Source organism: Heterodontus francisci, chromosome 26, assembly GCF_036365525.1.
Source record: "Heterodontus francisci isolate sHetFra1 chromosome 26, sHetFra1.hap1, whole genome shotgun sequence".
NCBI lineage: Eukaryota > Metazoa > Chordata > Chondrichthyes > Heterodontiformes > Heterodontidae > Heterodontus > Heterodontus francisci.
The window spans coordinates 22,791,672-22,814,767 of record NC_090396.1 but is presented as its reverse complement, the minus strand read 5'-3'; the positions used below and the strand labels follow the sequence as shown (position 1 = coordinate 22,814,767).

The 23,096-nt window shown below is 42.5% G+C and overlaps 1 protein-coding gene across 9 annotated transcripts in view; it reads right to left on the bottom strand.

The window, feature by feature from the left end:
* cacna1g (calcium channel, voltage-dependent, T type, alpha 1G subunit) overlaps positions 1–23,096 on the bottom strand; it is a 685,429-nt gene that overhangs the window by 272,174 nt on the left and 390,159 nt on the right. For all 9 annotated transcript variants that reach the window (XM_068057908.1, XM_068057913.1, XM_068057914.1 and 6 more), the window contains one exon: positions 17,346–18,162. In XM_068057908.1, coding sequence (XP_067914009.1) covers positions 17,346–18,162 — 817 coding nt within the window. The remainder of the gene's footprint in view (positions 1–17,345; positions 18,163–23,096) is intronic.

The following is a 23,096-nucleotide window of genomic DNA, read 5'->3' as shown; positions in this document are numbered from 1 at the left end:
CCTCCATTTCAAACATTAATACTGAGTGACTTCTCCATTCCAAATATTAACACTGAGTGACTCCTCCATTCCAAACATTAATACTGAGTGACTTCTCCATTCCAAATATTAATACTGAGTGACTCCTCCATTTCAAACATTAACACTGAGTGACTCCTCCATTCCAAACATTAACACTGAGTGACTCCTCCATTCCAAACATTAACACTGAGTGACTCCTCCATTCCAAACATTAATACTGAGTGACTCCTCCATTCCAAACATTAACACTGAGTGACACTCCATTTCAAACATTAATACTGAGTGACTCCTCCATTTCAAACATTAATACTGAGTGACTCCTCCATTTCAAACATTAATACTGAGTGACTCCTCCATTCCAAACATTAATACTGAGTGACTCCTCCATTTCAAACATTAATACCGAGTGACTCCTCCATTCCAAACATTAATACTGAGTGACTCCTCCATTTCAAACATTAATACTGAGTGACTCCTCCATTCCAAACATTAACGCTGAGTGACTCCTCCATTTCAAACAATAACACAGAGTGACCCCCCATTCCAAACATTAATACTGAGTGACTCCTCCATTTCAACCATTAACACTGAGTGACTCCTCCATTTCAAACATTAATACTGAGTGACTCCTCCATTCCAAACATTAACACTGAGTGACTCCTCCATTCCAAACATTAATACTGAGTGACTCCTCCATTCCAAACATTAACACAGAGTGACTCCTCCATTCCAAACATTAATACTGAGTGACTCCTCCATTTCAAACATTAATACTGAGTGACTCCTCCATTCCAAACATTAACACTGAGTGACTCCTCCATTTCAAACAATAACACAGAGGGACCCCCCATTCCAAACATTAACACTGAGTGACTCCTCCATTCCAAAAATTAACACTGAGTGACTCCTCCATTCCAAACATTAATACTGAGTGACTTCTCCATTCCAAACATTAATACTGAGTGACTCCTCCATTTCAAACATTAACACTGAGTGACTCCTCCATTCCAAACAATAACACTGAGTGACACTCCATTTCAAACATTAATACTGAGTGACTCCTCCATTTCAAACATGAATACTGAGTGACTCCTCCATTCCAAACATTAATACTGAGTGACTCCTCCATTCCAAACATTAATACTGAGTGACTCCTCCATTCCAAACATTAACACTGAGTGACTCCTCCATTCCAAACAATAACACAGAGTGACCCCCCATTCCAAACATTAATACTGAGTGACTCCTCCATTCCAAACATTAACACTGAGTGACTCCTCCATTCCAAACAATAACACAGAGTGACCCCCCATTCCAAACATTAACACTGAGTGACTCCTCCATTCCAAACATTAATACTGAGTGACTCCTCCATTCCAAACATGAACACAGAGTGACTCCTCCATTCCAAACATTAATACTGAGTGACTCCTCCATTTCAAACATTAACACTGAGTGACTCCTCCATTCCAAACATTAATACTGAGTGACTCCTCCATTTCAAACATTAATACTGAGTGACTCCTCCATTCCAAACATTAATACTGAGTGACTCCTCCATTTCAAACAATAATACTGAGTGACTCCTCCATTCCAAACATTAATACTGAGTGACTCCTCCATTCCAAACATTAATACTGAGTGACTCCTCCATTTCAAACATGAATACTGAGTGACTCCTCCATTCCAAACATTAATACTGAGTGACTCCTCCATTCCAAACATTAATACTGAGTGACTCCTCCATTTCAAACATTAATACTGACTGACTCCTCCATTCCAAACATTAACACTGAGTGACTCCTCCATTTCAAACAATAATACTGAGTGACTCCTCCATTCCAAACATTAATACTGAGTGACTCCTCCATTCCAAACATTAATACTGAGTGACTCCTCCATTTCAAACATGAATACTGAGTGACTCCTCCATTCCAAACATTAATACTGAGTGACTCCTCCATTCCAAACATTAATACTGAGTGACTCCTCCATTCCAAACAATAACACAGAGTGACCACCCATTCCAAACATTAATACTGAGTGACTCCTCCATTCCAAACATTAACACTGAGTGACTCCTCCATTCCAAACATTAATACTGAGTGACTCCTCCATTCCAAACATTAATACTGAGTGACTCCTCCATTCCAAACATTAATACTGAGTGACTCCTCCATTCCAAACATTCATACTGAGTGACTCCTCCATTTCAACCATTAATACTGAGTGACTCCTCCATTCCAAACATTAATACTGAGTGACTCCTCCATTCCAAACATTAATACTGAGTGACTCCTCCATTTCAACCATTAACACTGAGTGACCCCTCCATTTCAAACATTAATACTGAGTGACTCCTCCATTCCAAACATTAACACTGAGTGACTCCTCCATTCCAAACATTAATACTGAGTGACTCCTCCATTCCAAACATTAATACTGAGTGACTCCTCCATTTCAAACATTAATACTGAGTGACTCCTCCATTCCAAACATTAACACTGAGTGACTCCTCCATTTCAAACAATAACACAGAGTGACCCCCCATTCCAAACATTAACACTGAGTGACTCCTCCATTTCAAACATTAACACTGGGTGACTCCTCCATTCCAAAAATTAACACTGAGTGACTCCTCCATTCCAAACATTAATACTGAGTGACTTCTCCATTCCAAACATTAATACTGAGTGACTCCTCCATTTCAAACATTAACACTGAGTGACTCCTCAATTCCAAACATTAACACTGAGTGACTCCTCCATTCCAAACATTAACACTGAGTGACTCCTCCATTCCAAACATTAATACTGAGTGACTCCTCCATTCCAAACATTAACACTGAGTGACACTCCATTTCAAACATTAATACTGAGTGACTCCTCCATTCCAAACATTAATACTGAGTGACTCCTCCATTCCAAACATTAACACTGAGTGACTCCTCCATTCCAAACATTAATACTGAGTGACTCCTCCATTCCAAACATTAATACTGAGTGACTCCTCCATTCCAAACATTAATACTGAGTGACTCCTCCATTCCAAACATTAACACTGAGTGACTCCTCCATTCCAAACATTAACACTGAGTGACTCCTCCATTCCAAACATTAACACTGAGTGTTTCCTCCTTTTCAAACATTAACACTGAGTGACTCCTCCATTTCAAACATTAACACTGAGTGTTTCCTCCATTTCAAACATTAACACTGAGTGACTCCTCCATTCCAAACATTAACACTGAGTGACTCCTCCATTCCAAACATTACTACTGAGTGACTCCTCCATTCCAAACATTAACACTGAGTGACTCCTCCATTCCAAACATTAACACTGAGTGTTTCCTCCATTTCAAACATTAACACTGAGTGACTCCTCCATTCCAAACATTAACACTGAGTGACTCCTCCATTTCAAACATTAACACTGAGTGTTTCCTCCATTTCAAACATTAACACTGAGTGACTCCTCCATTCCAAACATTAACACTGAGTGACTCCTCCATTTCAAACATTAACACTGAGTGTTTCCTCCATTCCAAACATTAACACTGAGTGTTTCCTCCATTTCAAACATTAACACTGAGTGACTCCTCCATTCCAAACATTAATACTGAGTGACTTCTCCATTTCAAACATTAATACTGAGTGACTCCTCCATTCCAAACATTAATACTGAGTGACTCCTCCATTCCAAACATTAATACTGAGTGACTCCTCCATTTCAAACATTAATACTGAGTGACTCCTCCATTCCAAACATTAATACTGAGTGACTCCTCCATTTCAAACATTAATACTGAGTGACTCCTCCATTCCAAACATTAATACTGAGTGACTCCACCATTCCAAACATTAATACTGAGTGACTCCTCCATTTCAAACATTAATACTGAGTGACTCCTCCATTCCAAACATTAATACTGAGTGACTCCTCCATTCCAAACATTAATACTGAGTGACTCCTCCATTTCAAACATTAACACTGAGTGACTCCTCCATTCCAAACATTAACACAGAGTGACTCCTCCATTCCAAACATTAATACTGAGTGACTCCTCCATTTCAAACATTAACACTGAGTGACTCCTCCATTCCAAACAATGACACAGAGTGACTCCTCCATTCCAAACATGAATACTGAGTGACTCCTCCATTCCAAACATTAACACTGAGTGACTCCTCCATTCCAAACATTAATTCTGAGTGACTCCTCCATTCCAAACATTAATACTGAGTGACTCCTCCATTTCAAACATTAACACTGAGTGACTCCTCCATTCCAAACATTAACACTGAGTGACTCCTCCATTCCAAACATTAACACAGAGTGACTCCTCCATTCCAAACATTAACACAGAATGACCCTCCATTCCAAACATTAACACTGAGTGACTCCTCCATTCCAAACATTAACACAGAGTGACTCCTCCATTTCAAACATTAATACTGAGTGACTCCTCCATTCCAAACATTAACACTGAGTGACTCCTCCATTTCAAACATTAACACAGAGTGACTCCTCCATTCCAAACATTAACACAGAATGACCCTCCATTCCAAACATTAACACTGAGTGACTCCTCCATTCCAAACATTAACACAGAGTGACTCCTCCATTTCAAACATTAATACTGAGTGACTCCTCCATTCCAAACATTAACACTGAGTGACTCCTCCATTCCAAACATTACAGTGGTGCAGTGGTTAGCACCGCAGCCTCACAGCTCCAGGGACCCTGGTTCGATTCCGGGTACTGCCTGTGTGGAGTTTGCAAGTTCTCCCTGTGTCTGCGTGGGTTTTCTCCGGGTGCTCCGGTTTCCTCCCACAAGCCAAAAGACTTGCAGGTTGATAGGTAAATTGGCCATTATAAATTGTCACTAGTGTAGGTAGGTGGTAGGGAAATATAGGGACAGGTGGGGATGTTTGGTAGGAATATGGGATTAGTGTAGGATTAGTATAAATGGGTGGTTGATGTTCGGCACAGACTCGGTGGGCCGAAGGGCCTGTTTCAGTGCTGTATCTCTAATCTAATCTAATCTAATCTAATCATTAACACAGAGTGACTCCTCCATTTCAAACATTAATACTGAGTGACTCCTCCATTTCAAACATTAATACTGAGTGACTCCTCCATTCCAAACATTAACACTGAGTGACTCCTCCATTTCAAACATTAACACAGAGTGACTCCTCCATTTCAAACATGAACACAGAATGACCCTCCATTCCAAACATTAACACAGAGTGACCCCCCATTCCAAACATTAACACAGAGTGACTCCTCCATTTCAAACATGAACACAGAATGACCCTCCATTCCAAACATTAACACAGAGTGACCCCCCATTCCAAACATTAACACAGAGTGACTCCTCCATTCCAAACATTAACACAGAGTGACCCTCCATTCCAAACATTAACACTGAGTGACTCCTCCATTCCAAACATTAACACAGAGTGACTCCTCCATTCCAAACATTAACACTGAGTGACTCCTCCATTCCAAACATTAACACAGAGTGACTCCTCCATTCCAAACATTAACACTGAGTGACTCCTCCATTCCAAACATTAACACTGAGTGACTCCTCCATTTCAAACATTAACACTGAGTGACTCCTCCATTTCAAACATTAACACTGAGTGACTTCTCCATTTCAAACATTAATACTGAGTGACTCCTCCATTCCAAACGTTAACACTGAGTGACTCCTCCATTTCAAACATTAACACTGAGTGACTCCTCCATTCCAAACATTAATACTGAGTGACTCCTCCATTCCAAACATTAATACTGAGTGACTCCTCCATTTCAAACATTAACACTGAGTGACTCCTCCATTCCAAACATTAACACAGAGTGACTCCTCCATTCCAAACATTAATACTGAGTGACTCCTCCATTCCAAACATTAATACTGAGTGACTCCTCCATTCCAATCATTAACACAGAGTGACTCCTCCATTTCAAACATTAATACTGAGTGACTCCTCCATTCCAAACATTAATACTGAGTGACTCCTCCATTTCAAACATTAACACTGAGTGACTCCTCCATTCCAAACATTAACACAGAGTGACTCCTCCATTCCAAACATTAATACTGAGTGACTCCTCCATTCCAAACATTAATACTGAGTGACTCCTCCATTCCAAACATTAATACTGAGTGACTCCTCCATTCCAAACATTAATACTGAGTGACTCCTCCATTTCAAACATTAACACTGAGTGACTCCTCCATTCCAAACATTAACACAGAGTGACTCCTCCATTCCAAACATTAATACTGAGTGACTCCTCCATTCCAAACATTAATACTGAGTGACTCCTCCATTCCAAACATTAACACTGAGTGACTCCTCCATTCCAAACATTAATACTGAGTGACTCCTCCATTCCAAACATTAACACTGAGTGACTCCTCCATTTCAAACATTAACACTGAGTGACTCCTCCATTCCAAACATTAACACAGAGTGACTCCTCCATTCCAAACATTAACACTGAGTGACTCCTCCATTCCAAACATTAACACAGAGTGACTCCTCCATTTCAAACATTAACACAGAGTGACTCCTCCATTCCAAACATTAACACAGAATGACCCTCCATTCCAAACATTAACACTGAGTGACTCCTCCATTTCAAACATTAACACAGAGTGACTCCTCCATTTCAAACATTAACACTGAGTGACTCCTCCATTCCAAACATTAACACAGAGTGACTCCTCCATTCCAAACATTAATACTGAGTGACTCCTCCATTCCAAACATTAATACTGAGTGACTCCTCCATTCCAAACATTAACACTGAGTGACTCCTCCATTTCAACCATTAATACTGAGTGACTCCTCCATTCCAAACATTAATACTGAGTGACTCCTCCATTCCAAACATTAATACTGAGTGACTCCTCCATTCCAAACATTAACACTGAGTGACTCCTCCATTCCAAACATTAATACTGAGTGACTCCTCCATTCCAAACATTAATACTGAGTGACTCCTCCATTTCAAACATTAATACTGAGTGACTCCTCCATTCCAAACATTAACACTGAGTGACTCCTCCATTTCAAACAATAACACAGAGTGACCCCCCATTCCAAACATTAACACTGAGTGACTCCTCCATTTCAAACATTAACTCTGGGTGACTCCTCCATTCCAAAAATTAACACTGAGTGACTCCTCCATTCCAAACATTAATACTGAGTGACTTCTCCATTCCAAACATTAATACTGAGTGACTCCTCCATTTCAAACATTAACACTGAGTGACTCCTCAATTCCAAACATTAACACTGAGTGACTCCTCCATTCCAAACATTAACACTGAGTGACTCCTCCATTCCAAACATTAATACTGAGTGACTCCTCCATTCCAAACATTAACACTGAGTGACACTCCATTTCAAACATTAATACTGAGTGACTCCTCCATTCCAAACATTAATACTGAGTGACTCCTCCATTCCAAACATTAACACTGAGTGACTCCTCCATTCCAAACATTAATACTGAGTGACTCCTCCATTCCAAACATTAATACTGAGTGACTCCTCCATTCCAAACATTAATACTGAGTGACTCCTCCATTCCAAACATTAACACTGAGTGACTCCTCCATTCCAAACATTAACACTGAGTGACTCCTCCATTCCAAACATTAACACTGAGTGTTTCCTCCATTTCAAACATTAACACTGAGTGACTCCTCCATTTCAAACATTAACACTGAGTGTTTCCTCCATTTCAAACATTAACACTGAGTGACTCCTCCATTCCAAACATTAACACTGAGTGACTCCTCCATTCCAAATTTTAATACTGAGTGACTCCTCCATTCCAAACATTAACACTGAGTGACTCCTCCATTCCAAACATTAACACTGAGTGTTTCCTCCATTTCAAACATTAACACTGAGTGACTCCTCCATTCCAAACATTAACACTGAGTGACTCCTCCATTTCAAACATTAACACTGAGTGTTTCCTCCATTTCAAACATTAACACTGAGTGACTCCTCCATTCCAAACATTAACACTGAGTGACTCCTCCATTTCAAACATTAACACTGAGTGTTTCCTCCATTCCAAACATTAACACTGAGTGTTTCCTCCATTTCAAACATTAACACTGAGTGACTCCTCCATTCCAAACATTAATACTGAGTGACTTCTCCATTTCAAACATTAATACTGAGTGACTCCTCCATTCCAAACATTAATACTGAGTGACTCCTACATTCCAAACATTAATACTGAGTGACTCCTCCATTTCAAACATTAATACTGAGTGACTCCTCCATTCCAAACATTAATACTGAGTGACTCCTCCATTTCAAACATTAATACTGAGTGACTCCTCCATTCCAAACATTAATACTGAGTGACTCCACCATTCCAAACATTAATACTGAGTGACTCCTCCATTTCAAACATTAATACTGAGTGACTCCTCCATTCCAAACATTAATACTGAGTGACTCCTCCATTCCAAACATTAATACTGAGTGACTCCTCCATTTCAAACATTAACACTGAGTGACTCCTCCATTCCAAACAATGACACAGAGTGACTCCTCCATTCCAAACATGAATACTGAGTGACTCCTCCATTCCAAACATTAACACTGAGTGACTCCTCCATTCCAAACATTAATACTGAGTGACTCCTCCATTCCAAACATTAATACTGAGTGACTCCTCCATTTCAAACATTAACACTGAGTGACTCCTCCATTCCAAACATTAACACTGAGTGACTCCTCCATTCCAAACATTAACACAGAGTGACTCCTCCATTCCAAACATTAACACAGAATGACCCTCCATTCCAAACATTAACACTGAGTGACTCCTCCATTCCAAACATTAACACAGAGTGACTCCTCCATTTCAAACATTAATACTGAGTGACTCCTCCATTCCAAACATTAACACTGAGTGACTCCTCCATTTCAAACATTAACACAGAGTGACTCCTCCATTCCAAACATTAACACAGAATGACCCTCCATTCCAAACATTAACACTGAGTGACTCCTCCATTCCAAACATTAACACAGAGTGACTCCTCCATTTCAAACATTAATACTGAGTGACTCCTCCATTCCAAACATTAACACTGAGTGACTCCTCCATTCCAAACATTACAGTGGTGCAGTGGTTAGCACCGCAGCCTCACAGCTCCAGGGACCCTGGTTCGATTCCGGGTACTGCCTGTGTGGAGTTTGCAAGTTCTCCCTGTGTCTGCGTGGGTTTTCTCCGGGTGCTCCGGTTTCCTCCCACAAGCCAAAAGACTTGCAGGTTGATAGGTAAATTGGCCATTATAAATTGTCACTAGTGTAGGTAGGTGGTAGGGAAATATAGGGACAGGTGGGGATGTTTGGTAGGAATATGGGATTAGTGTAGGATTAGTATAAATGGGTGGTTGATGTTCGGCACAGACTCGGTGGGCCGAAGGGCCTGTTTCAGTGCTGTATCTCTAATCTAATCTAATCTAATCTAATCATTAACACAGAGTGACTCCTCCATTTCAAACATTAATACTGAGTGACTCCTCCATTTCAAACATTAATACTGAGTGACTCCTCCATTCCAAACATTAACACTGAGTGACTCCTCCATTCCAAACATTAACACAGAGTGACCCCCCATTCCAAACATTAACACAGAGTGACTCCTCCATTTCAAACATGAACACAGAATGACCCTCCATTCCAAACATTAACACAGAGTGACCCCCCATTCCAAACATTAACACAGAGTGACTCCTCCATTCCAAACATTAACACAGAGTGACCCTCCATTCCAAACATTAACACTGAGTGACTCCTCCATTCCAAACATTAACACAGAGTGACTCCTCCATTCCAAACATTAACACTGAGTGACTCCTCCATTCCAAACATTAACACAGAGTGACTCCTCCATTCCAAACATTAACACTGAGTGACTCCTCCATTCCAAACATTAACACTGAGTGACTCCTCCATTTCAAACATTAACACTGAGTGACTCCTCCATTTCAAACATTAACACTGAGTGACTTCTCCATTTCAAACATTAATACTGAGTGACTCCTCCATTCCAAACGTTAACACTGAGTGACTCCTCCATTTCAAACATTAACACTGAGTGACTCCTCCATTCCAAACATTAATACTGAGTGACTCCTCCATTCCAAACATTAATACTGAGTGACTCCTCCATTTCAAACATTAACACTGAGTGACTCCTCCATTCCAAACATTAACACAGAGTGACTCCTCCATTCCAAACATTAATACTGAGTGACTCCTCCATTCCAAACATTAATACTGAGTGACTCCTCCATTCCAATCATTAACACAGAGTGACTCCTCCATTTCAAACATTAATACTGAGTGACTCCTCCATTCCAAACATTAATACTGAGTGACTCCTCCATTTCAAACATTAACACTGAGTGACTCCTCCATTCCAAACATTAACACAGAGTGACTCCTCCATTCCAAACATTAATACTGAGTGACTCCTCCATTCCAAACATTAATACTGAGTGACTCCTCCATTCCAAACATTAATACTGAGTGACTCCTCCATTCCAAACATTAATACTGAGTGACTCCTCCATTTCAAACATTAACACTGAGTGACTCCTCCATTCCAAACATTAACACAGAGTGACTCCTCCATTCCAAACATTAATACTGAGTGACTCCTCCATTCCAAACATTAATACTGAGTGACTCCTCCATTCCAAACATTAACACTGAGTGACTCCTCCATTCCAAACATTAATACTGAGTGACTCCTCCATTCCAAACATTAACACTGAGTGACTCCTCCATTTCAAACATTAACACTGAGTGACTCCTCCATTCCAAACATTAACACAGAGTGACTCCTCCATTCCAAACATTAACACTGAGTGACTCCTCCATTCCAAACATTAACACAGAGTGACTCCTCCATTTCAAACATTAACACAGAGTGACTCCTCCATTCCAAACATTAACACAGAATGACCCTCCATTCCAAACATTAACACTGAGTGACTCCTCCATTTCAAACATTAACACAGAGTGACTCCTCCATTTCAAACATTAACACTGAGTGACTCCTCCATTCCAAACATTAACACAGAGTGACTCCTCCATTCCAAACATTAATACTGAGTGACTCCTCCATTCCAAACATTAATACTGAGTGACTCCTCCATTCCAAACATTAACACTGAGTGACTCCTCCATTCCAAACATTAACACAGAGTGACTCCTCCATTCCAAACATTAACACTGAGTGACTCCTCCATTCCAAACATTAACACAGAGTGACTCCTCCATTTCAAACATTAACACAGAATGACCCTCCATTCCAAACATTAACACTGAGTGACTCCTCCATTCCAAACATTAACACAGAGTGACTCCTCCATTTCAGACATTAATACTGAGTGACTCCTCCATTCCAAACATTAACACTGAGTGACTCCTCCATTCCAAACATTAACACAGAGTGACTCCTCCATTTCAAACATTAATACTGAGTGACTCCTCCATTTCAAATATTAATACTGAGTGACTCCTCCATTCCAAACATTAACACTGAGTGACTCCTCCATTCCAAACATTAACACTGAGTGACTCCTCCATTTCAAACATTAACACTGAGTGACTCCTCCATTCCAAACATTAACACAGAGTGACTCCTCCATTTCAAACATTAATACTGAGTGACTCCTCCATTTCAAACATTAATACTGAGTGACTCCTCCATTCCAAACATTAACACTGAGTGACTCCTCCATTTCAAACATTAACACAGAGTGACTCCTCCATTCCAAACATTAACACAGAATGACCCTCCATTCCAAACATTAACACTGAGTGACTCCTCCATTCCAAACATTAGCACAGAGTGACTCCTCCATTTCAGACATTAATACTGAGTGACTCCTCCATTCCAAACATTAACACTGAGTGACTCCTCCATTCCAAACATTAACACAGAGTGACTCCTCCATTTCAAACATTAATACTGAGTGACTCCTCCATTTCAAACATTAATACTGAGTGACTCCTCCATTCCAAACATTAACACTGAGTGACTCCTCCATTCCAAACATTAACACTGAGTGACTCCTCCATTTCAAACATTAACACAGAGTGACTCCTCCATTTCAAACATGAAAACAGAATGACCCTCCATTCCAAACATTAACACAGAGTGACCCCCCATTCCAAACATTAACACAGAGTGACTCCTCCATTTCAAACATGAACACAGAATGACCCTCCATTCCAAACATTAACACAGAGTGACCCCCCATTCCAAACATTAACACAGAGTGACTCCTCCATTCCAAACATTAACACAGAGTGACCCTCCATTCCAAACATTAACACTGAGTGACTTCTCCATTCCAAACATTGACACTGAGTGACTTCTCCATTCCAAACATTAACACTGAGTGACCCTCCATTCCAAACATTAACACTGAGTGACTCCTCCATTCCAAACATTAACACTGAGTGACCCTCCATTCCAAACATTAACACTGAGTGACCCTCCATTCCAAACATTAACACTGAGTGACTTCTCCATTCCAAACATTAACACTGAGTGACCCTCCATTCCAAACATTAACACTGAGTGACTCCTCCATTCCAAACATTAACACTGAGTGACTCCTCCATTCCAAACATTAATACTGAGTGACTCCTCCATTCCAAACATTAACACTGAGTGACCCTCCATTCCATACATTAATACTGAGTGACTCCTCCATTCCAAACATTAATACTGAGTGACTCCTCCATTCCAAACATTAATACTGAGTGACTCCTCCATTCCAAACATTAACACTGAGTGACTCCTCCATTCCAAACATTAACACAGAGTGACCCCCCCATTTCAAACATTAACACTGAGTGACTCCTCCATTCCAAACATTAACACAGAGTGACCCCCCATTTCATACATCAACACAGAGTGACCCCCCATTTCAAACATTATCACTGAGTGACTCCTCCATTCCAAACATTAACACAGAGTGACTCCTCCATTCCAAACATTAACACTGAGTGACTCCTCCATTTCAAACATTAACACTGAGTGACTCCTCCATTCCAAACATTAACACAGAGTGACTCCTCCATTCCAAACATTAACACTGAGTGACTCCTCCATTCCAAACATTAACACAGAGTGACCCTCCATTCCAAACATTAATACTGAGTGACTCCTCCATTCCAAACATTAACACAGAGTGACTCCTCCATTTCAAACATTAACACAGAGTGACCCCCCATTTCAAACATTAACACTGAGTGACCCCCCCATTCCAAACATTAATACTGAGTGACGCCTCCATTCCAAACATTTACACTGAGTGACTCCTCCATTTCAAACATTAACACTGAGTGACTCCTCCATTCCAAACATTAACACTGAGTGACTCCTCCATTTCAAACATTAACACTGAGTGACTCCTCCATTCCATACATTAACACAGAGTGACCCTCCATTCCAAACATTAACACAGAGTGACCCACCATTCCAAACTTGAACACAGAATGACCCTCCATTCCAAACATTAACACAGAGTGACCCCCCATTCCAAACATTAACACAGAGTGACCCCCCATTTCAAACATTAACACAGAGTGACTCCTCCATTCCAAACATTAACACTGAGTGACTCCTCCATTTCAAACATTAACACTGAGTGACTCCTCCATTCCAAACATTAACACTGAGTGACTCCTCCATTTCAAACATTAACACTGAGTGACTCCTCCATTTCAAACATTAACACTGAGTGACTCCTCCATTCCAAACATTAACACAGAGTGACCCTCCATTCCAAACATTAACACAGAGTGACCCACCTTTCCAAACATTAACACAGAGTGACTCCTCCATTCCAAACATTAACACTGAGTGACTCCTCCATTCCAAACATTAACACAGAGTGACCCACCTTTCCAAACATTAACACAGAGTGACTCCTCCATTTCAAACATGAACACAGAATGACCCTCCATTCCAAACATTAACACAGTGACCCCCCATTTCAAACATGAACACAGAGTGACTCCTCCATTCCAAACATTAATACTGAGTGACTCCTCCATTCCAAACATTAACACTGAGTGACTCCTCCATTCCAAACATTAACACTGAGTGACTCCTCCATTCCAAACATTAACACTGAGTGACTCCTCCATTCCAAACATTAACACAGAGTGACCCACCTTTCCAAACATTAACACAGAGTGACTCCTCCATTTCAAACATGAACACAGAATGACCCTCCATTCCAAACATTAACACAGTGACCCCCCATTTCAAACATGAACACAGAGTGACTCCTCCATTCCAAACATTAATACTGAGTGACTCCTCAATTCCAAACATTAACACAGAGTGACACCCCATTTCAAACATTAACACTGAGTGACTCCTCCATTCCAAACATTAACACTGAGTGACTCCTCCATTTCAAACATTAACACTGAGTGACTCCTCCATTTCAAACATTAACACTGAGTGACTCCTCCATTCCAAACATTAACACAGAGTGACCCTCCATTCCAAACATTAACACAGAGTGACCCACCTTTCCAAACATTAACACAGAGTGACTCCTCCATTTCAAACATGAACACAGAATGACCCTCCATTCCAAACATTAACACAGTGACCCCCCATTTCAAACATGAACACAGAGTGACTCCTCCATTCCAAACATTAATACTGAGTGACTCCTCCATTCCAAACATTAACACAGAGTGACACCCCATTTCAAACATTAACACTGAGTGACTCCTCCATTCCAAACATTAACACTGAGTGACTTCTCCATTCCAAACATTAATACTGAGTGACTCCTCCATTCCAAACATTAATACAGAGTGACCCCCCCATTTCAAACATTAACACAGAGTGACTCCTCCACTCCAAACATTAACACAGAGTGACTCCTCCATTCCAAACATTAACACTGAGTGACTCCTCCATTTCAAACATTAACACTGAGTGACTCCTCCATTCCAAACATTAACACAGAGTGACCCCCCATTTCAAACATTAACACTGAGTGACTCCTCCATTTCAAACATTAACACAGAGTGACCCCCCATTTCAAACATTAACACTGAGTGACTCCTCCATTCCAAACATTAACACAGAGTGACTCCTCCATTCCAAACATTAACACTGAGTGACTCCTCCATTTCAAACATTAACACTGAGTGTTTCCTCCATTCCAAACATTAACACTGAGTGACTCCTCCATTTCAAACATTAACACTGAGTGACTCCTCCATTCCAAACATTAACACAGAGTGACCCTCCATTCCAAACATTAACACAGAGTGACCCACCATTCCAAACATTAACACAGAGTGACTCCTCCATTTCAAACATGAACACAGAATGACCCTCCATTCCAAACATTAACACAGAGTGACCCCCCATTTCAAACATGAACACAGAGTGACCCACCATTCCAAACATTAACACAGCGTGACCCCCCAATTCAAACATTAACACAGAGTGACTCCTCCATTCCAAACATGAACACAGAATGACCCTCCGTTCCAAACATTAACACAGAGTGACCCCCCAATTCAAACATTAACACAGAGTGACTCCTCCATTCCAAACATTGACACTGAGTGACTCCTCCATTTCAAACATTAACACTGAGTGACTCCTCCATTCCAAACATTAACACAGAGTGACCCCCCATTCCAAAAAATAACACAGAGTGACCCCCCATTCCAAACATTAACACAGAGTGACTCCTCCATTCCAAACATGAACACAGAATGACCCTCCGTTCCAAACATTAACACAGAGTGACTCCTCCATTCCAAACATTAACACAGAGTGACTCATCCATTCCAAACATTAACACTGAGTGACGCCCCCATTCCAAATATTAACACAGAGTGACCCCCCATTCCAAACATTAACACAGAGTGACCCTCCATTCCAAACAATAACACTGAGTGACCCCCCATTCCAAACATTAACACTGAGTGACTCCCCCATTCCAAACAATAACACAGAGTGACACCCCCATTCCAAAAAATAACACAGAGTGACCCTCCATTCCAAACAATAACACTGAGTGACCCCCCATTCCAAAAAATAACACAGAGTGACCCCCCATTCCAAACATTAACACTGAGTAACCCCCCCCCAATTCCAAACAATAACACTGAGTGACTCCCCCATTCCAAACATTAACAGAGTGACCCCCCCATTCCAAAGATCTACACTGAGTGTCACCCCCATTCCAAACAGTTACTCTGACTACCCCACCCCAGCCCACGCAGTAACACTGAGAAGGGGGGATTGGCAGTTCATCGAAACTGCTCTAATACTGTCTGCAGCCAGCATTGGGAATGGGCCTGCTGAGAAGTTCTACCCAGGTTGCCACCTGATAGGCTAGAAGGCACAATGTCTGCTTAGAACAGGCCTGGGTTTCATCCCAGACCTGAAGAAGGCTCCAAGAATGCTGGAAAGACCGCTAATAAATTCTAGATAGACCCATTGCCTTGAAAAGTTTGCTCCTTGAGGAGCCTTCTAAACAAAACTTGTGCAGTCAATTCTCTTTGGGTCTTTGCAGGCCTCAAGTGTCCCCTTATCAGAGTGACATGGCGCAACGCAGCCTTATGTCAGCTCATTGTGCGAACTTCTCTGTTGCACTTCCGCCGCTCACAAGAATGTAAAAGATCCCATCCCTGTGATCCGGGGTCAACAACTGGTCAGAGTGGCAAGTAGGAAGTGACGTTCCCCATCTTTAAAAGGGTCCGTGGATATTTATTTTGTTGGCGTTTTAATAGAAGCTTCTGTTTTAATCTACAGAAATGAACAAAAAAAAAGTTACGGTTTTGTGTTGCTGTTTCTCCAAGTACTTTCCAAGACAAAAAATCATCTTGGGGCAGTAGCACTAAACGGGAGGTATTTCATTGGCTGCCTGTTATATTCCCCAATGGAGATGAAGTTTTATTTAAGTCAATGGAATTGAATATCTGGCGGGGGTTTAATGGCTGGTCACTCTGATACCACTCATTTTGCACTCATGGCCAAGATGAGGTTATCAGTTAGTTTTGTGTTCCCCAATTCATCAGATGATACTGTCTTACATGTGGGAGTGATAAGGGAGGTCAAAACAGATGACAGTTCTTCATAAAACATCTGATTGGGTGCTGATGGCAAGGCTCTGCTCTAAAATGCCATCACATACACATACTTGGTATTTTAGTAATGGCAATGGAAGTTCTCCTTTGGACAGGGTCACTCACCAGCACTCTGTGTTTCCAGGAGTCGATGCATTTTGCGGTACGGTCCAGCCGGGATGTTGAGGTTTGCCATCGTGCTGTCAGGATTCATGGTTGCATCTTTAAGAGTCTTCTCCCTCGTGGTGTTCAGGTTGATAACCTCATGTGGGGAGCTGGGATGCACAGTTGGGTAACTCTTTGCATCTGCATTCTTCTGGAGCCCATCCGGTGGAATCAGACCTGCACCTTGCCTGAGGGAAGACTTACACTGGATCGGTTCAATGTGGCAGTTGGCATGATAGATGCTGTGCACAGACTCAGTGTTGCCAGGAGCGGTGGGGGCAGGAGGAGGGTGCAGGTTGGGCAGAGGCGAGGGCAGCATGATTAGCCTGTTGCCTCCGTTGTGTGCAGAGTTGGTTTCCACGTCACTGATCTCGGGGCTGGCTCGCGGCGCACGCAGGCTTCCGTTGCTGACGTGGTAGTGATGATGGTGGTGATGGTGGTGAATCAGGTGGTGGACAGAGGCTGCCCGCTTGCGTTTCCGCCGCTTGCGGGGCTGCACACTTGGCCTGCTTCTGCTGGTGGGTTGGGCTCCCCTCCTGCTCACGACCACGTAGCAAACACGCACGACCTCCCGCCTGGCCTTTCGCAGCATGTGACTAATGTACTTCAAGAGTTCATCGTAGCAGCTCCCTGGTTCAGAGAAACTGGCCAGTGTGCTTGCATTGGACATAAATCGAATCCTCTGCTCCTTCATCAGTTGGCTTTCACGCTGTTTGGTTTCAGAAAACTGTGTTGCTATGACAACTAGACATAAATTGATCATAAAAAATGATCCAACCTAAAAAGAAAAAAATACAGGGAAGAAACAGTTAAGAGACAAACATTGTATTCATCCAGATCACTGCAGTTGATGTAATTTATTCATTGTAAGCAGTAGGCGGGAAACTTGGAAAGCATAGGACTGGAAACGAGTGGAAAGGTGGGATGGGGGTAAGCGATAAATGCTTGGAGTTGATCAGGGTGGTAACATGGGAGGCAAGGTGAAGAACAATGAATCGCTTTAACTCTCAAACAGTGTAGCAAAGCTTTTCCCTAACCATTACTATTTAAAATAGGTACCGCTCAGTAAGCATTTTAAACAAATCAGAGACACCAGTAGCAGTGGCAGTGGATAAAAGAGAGAGAGAGAGAGAGAGCGAGCAGGGGAATAGCATGGACCTGATTGACGTATTTCCAAAAAAGCAAGGAGTGGTGTTAGAGGACAGCAGGTAGGTGATTGGTTGGTGAATATTAGTTTTATTTTAAAACTAGGGCAGTGGTTTAAACCAGGACTGGAAACTATAAAGTACAGTATTAAATTTATAAAATGTTAAAACTAATTAATAAAATTTTAATTGGGGATAATTGTAATAATAAAGGAATTAGTATTAAGAGTATTAGCACAGAGCAGGTCCAGAGGCATTAATTAAAATTAATAGTTTATACAACGTATCAACTGGATTCCAAAAGAGGGAATAGAGATTTTTTCTTAGACAATGGATAGGCAACTGGGACCTGTTGCTTGAAATTCCTGGGCTATGTGGGAATTTCAAGACACTTTATGTGTCTTGGTGGATCAGGTATGTAGGACTTGTCTCCAGATGCTTAAGCTCGAGCTCAAGAATTTCGAGTCTGAGGGACAGCTGGAGTCACTGCGGAGCATCTGGGAGATGAGTTTCCTGGATCGTAAGTTCCAGGAGGTGGTTACCCCATAGGCAGCAAGAGTTCAGGATAATAGATAGGTGGCCATGTGGAAAAGTAGGAAGAGGCAGGAAGTGCAGGAGTCTTTGGGGTGTGTGCCATTCTCAAACTGGTACTCAGCATTGGAGACTGTTGGGAGTGACGATACCTTGAAGGAGTGCAGTCCAGACCATGGCACCGATGGGCAAAGGACTGTACAGGAGGGAACAGTAAAGAGTAGTAGAAATGCAGGAGTTATTGGATATTTCATAGTCAGGGGACAGACAGGCATTTCTGTAACCATCAATGTGACTCCTGCATGGCATGTTGCCTTTTCGGTGCCAGGGTAAAGCACATCATGGAAAGGGTGCAGGATATTCTGCAGCGGGAAGGGAGTGAGCCAGAAGTTGTGACACATGTTGGTACCGACAACATAGAGAGAGCAGGTATTGAGGTCTTATGGTCAGATTTTCAGGAGCTAGGGAGGAAGTTAAAAAGTAGGCCCACAAAGGTAGTAATCTCTGGATTACTCCCAGTGCCATGTGCTAGCAAGAGTAGAAATAGGAAGATAGGGAAGATCAATGCATGGCTTGAAGCATGGTGCAGGAGGGAGGGTTTCAGATTCTTGGGACATTGTGACCAATTCTGGGACAGGAGGCACCTATTCAAAAGGGACAGGTTGTGCCTCAGTAGGACTGGAACCAATGTTCTCATGGGGAGGTTCACTAGTATTGGAGGGTTTAAACTAATATGGCAAAGGGATGGGCACAAGCATATATAAGTAGAAAAGATGAATAAGGTGCATAAAGGAGTGAGAGTTTTGGATAGTATAAGAGAAGGAAGTAGTACCATATTAGATAGGAGCAGACTAAAGAGGACTGTGAGAAATACAAAGACAGATTTACAATGCATGTACGTAAATGCACAAAGTATGATTAATAAGGTTAGTGAGCTAGAAATATGAATAACCTTGTGGGAATATGATGTAGTGTCAGTAATGGAAACGTGACTTAAAAATGGTGAGGACTGGGCGCTTAATATTCATGGATACAAAGTATTCAGAAAAGATAGGGAAGGGAAAAAGGGAGGTGGAGTGGCAGTACTGATTAGGGAAGATATTGTAGTGTTGGAAAGAGAGGATATTCTTCAGGGGGCAAAGGACAGAATCCATTTGGTTAGAGTTGAAAAGCAAAAAGGGTACGATCACACTACTTGAGGTATTCTATGGGCCTCCAAATAGTGAAAGAGAGATAGAGGAGCAAATCTGCAGGGACATCACAGAGATGTGCAAAAATTATAGAGAGGTGATATTGGGGAACTTCAATTACCCAAATATCAATAGGATAATGTTAGAGTAAAGGGTAGGAGTCGACGGATGTTTTTGCGAACGGAAAGCTGTTTCCAGTTGCGTTCCACAGTGCTCAGTGTTGAGTCCCTTGCTGTCTGTGGTATATATTAATGATTTGGACCTAAATGTGGGAGGCATGATTGGAAAATTTGCTGATGACACAAAAATTGGCCATGTAGTTGATAGTGAAGAGGATAGCTGTAGACTCCAGAAAGATATCAATGGTTTGGTTGAGTAGGTGGAAAAGTGGCAAATGGAATTTAATCCAGAAAAGTGTGAGGTAATGCATTTGGGGAGGGCAAATAAAGCGAGGGAATACACAATAAATGGGAGGATATTGAGAGGGGTAGAATAAGTGAGAGACCTTGGAGTGCATGTCCACAGGTCCCTGAAGGTGACAGGACAGATAGATAGAGTGGTGAAGAAAGCATATGGAATGCTTTTATTTATTGGCCAAGGTATAGAATACAAAAGCAAGGATGTAATGCTGGAACTGTATAAAATGCTGGTTAGGCCACAGTTGGACTATTGTGTACAGTTCTGGTCACCACGTTACAGGAAGAGTACAGAGGGGATTTATAAGAATGTTGCCAGGGCTTGAAAGTTGCAACTATGAGAAAAGATTGGATAGGCTAGGGTTGTTTTTCTTAGAACAGAGGAGGTTGAGGGGTGACTTAATTGAGGTGTACAAAATTATGAGGGACCTAGATAGAAGAGACAGGAAGGGCCTGTTTCCCCAAAGGAGAGGTCAATTACCAGGGGGCACAGATTTAAAGTGATTGGTAGAAGGATTAGAGGGGACATGAGGAAAAACTTTTTCACCCAGAGGGTGGTTGGTGTCTGAAATTCACTGCCACCCAATGTCTGACTGCTGCAGTTGAAGCACTGACTGAGGTCATGTGATTACTACTTGTTGCCCTACAAGCCCAGCTTGGTGCCATGCATGGCTGTGGATACCAGTGTTCAAAGGGGCATGCAGAGTCTCAGAGCAAGTCTGGCAATCTATATGCCAGCAGATTTCCAGGATTGCTGAGGTTCATGCTCCAGGGGAGTGGCAGTGGCTCCATGGAGCATGAACCAGCTGTCCTCTCTCAGGATGAAAGCATTCATGCTCCCACCACTGCCACTCCACCATTGCCCCTTCGGTTGCCAGTCAGCCCAGACTGCTGTCGCCTATGCCGAGGTGGTCTGAAGTTGGGCCCTCAAGGTCATCCTTAAAGGTGATCTGCAGTCTTCCCCAGTGAAAGTCAGCAGCCTTCCACTAGCCATGCTGCAGCCACTGGGGTAGCACTGTGTAGGAGCATTAGGACAAGCAAAGGAACCCACATGACAGACACTAAGGAAAATTAAAGGTGAATAGTTCAATTTTGCATGTATTATTCAAGTATTGTTGGATAAAGTAGTTATGCATTTTCTTTTGTGGTGTCTTTTATTTCAGGATTTTGGCCAAGAGGATGCTGTGATGGTCCATGGCAGAGGGATGGAAAGGGGGGAATTGCAGAGCTGTGGTGATCTAGGGATGTTTTCAGAGTCTGATGAGCCACTCATGCACAGCCCGCCTGCAGTAATGATGCCCCAGATGTTTCCTCCCTACCGCCTCCTCCACCTCCTCCTGAGGTGCTCGCCGAAGGCCTGGTGTCATGGGCCGTGCCCTCATGATTGCCATGTTGTGTAGGATGCAGCAGACCACCATGAATTTTGAGACACGCTTGGGCTTCCCCCAAGCAATCCATGTAGAAGAACTGTTGTTTGAGAACATCAATGGCTTGCTCCATGACTATCCTGGTCGCAGCACAGTTCTTATTTTTTATTTAGAGATACAGCACTGACACAGGCCCTTCGGCCCACCGAGTCTGTGCCGACCAACAACCACCCATTTATACTAACCCTACAGTAATCCCATATTCCCTATCACCTCCCTACACTAGGGGCAATTTACAACGGCCAATTTACCTATCACCTGCAAGTCTTTGGATGTGGGAGGAAACCGGAGCACCCGGCGAAAACCCACGCAGACACAGGGAGAACTTGCAAACTCCGCACAGGCAGTACCCAGAATCGCACCCGGGTCCCTGGAGCTGTGAGGCTGCGGTGCTAACCACTACGCCATTGTGCCGCCCATATTGTACGAGCGCTGTCCATGTGTGGTTAGGTAACAGAGGGAAGTGATGAGCTACATGTCGAGTGGATAGCCCCCATCACCAAGCAGCCACCCTCTAGTTCAACGTGGTGGCTGGAAGATGGCGGAAATGGCTGACTGGGACATTGTGGCTGCTGCCAGGATAGCAGGAATTCACCAACATGGTGCTCCGTGCATGGTCGCGTGCCAATGGCACCTTAAGGGAATGGAAACCTTTGCGGTTCCGGTGCATCTCACGATTAATATATGGGCCCTGAAGAGTCATGTGCGAGAAGTAATTACTCTCTGCATCACTGGGAGTCCCGCTACCCAGGAAAAGCCACATGCCTGCTCTTCCTGCTTCTCGCTGCTTAGCGTGAAGACAGTGAAGCCTCCTCTCCTTGCATACAGTGTCTCGGTGACCTCCCTGATGCAGCGATGAACTGCAAACTGTGAGATGTTGTTGACGTCGCTGCCTGGAAGGATCCTGAGGCAGAGGAACTGAGGGCCATGGTGACCTTGACAACCAGTGGAAGTGCTGTTCTCACCTTGCTCTGCGGCTGCAGGTCCAGTTGGTAGAGGTGGC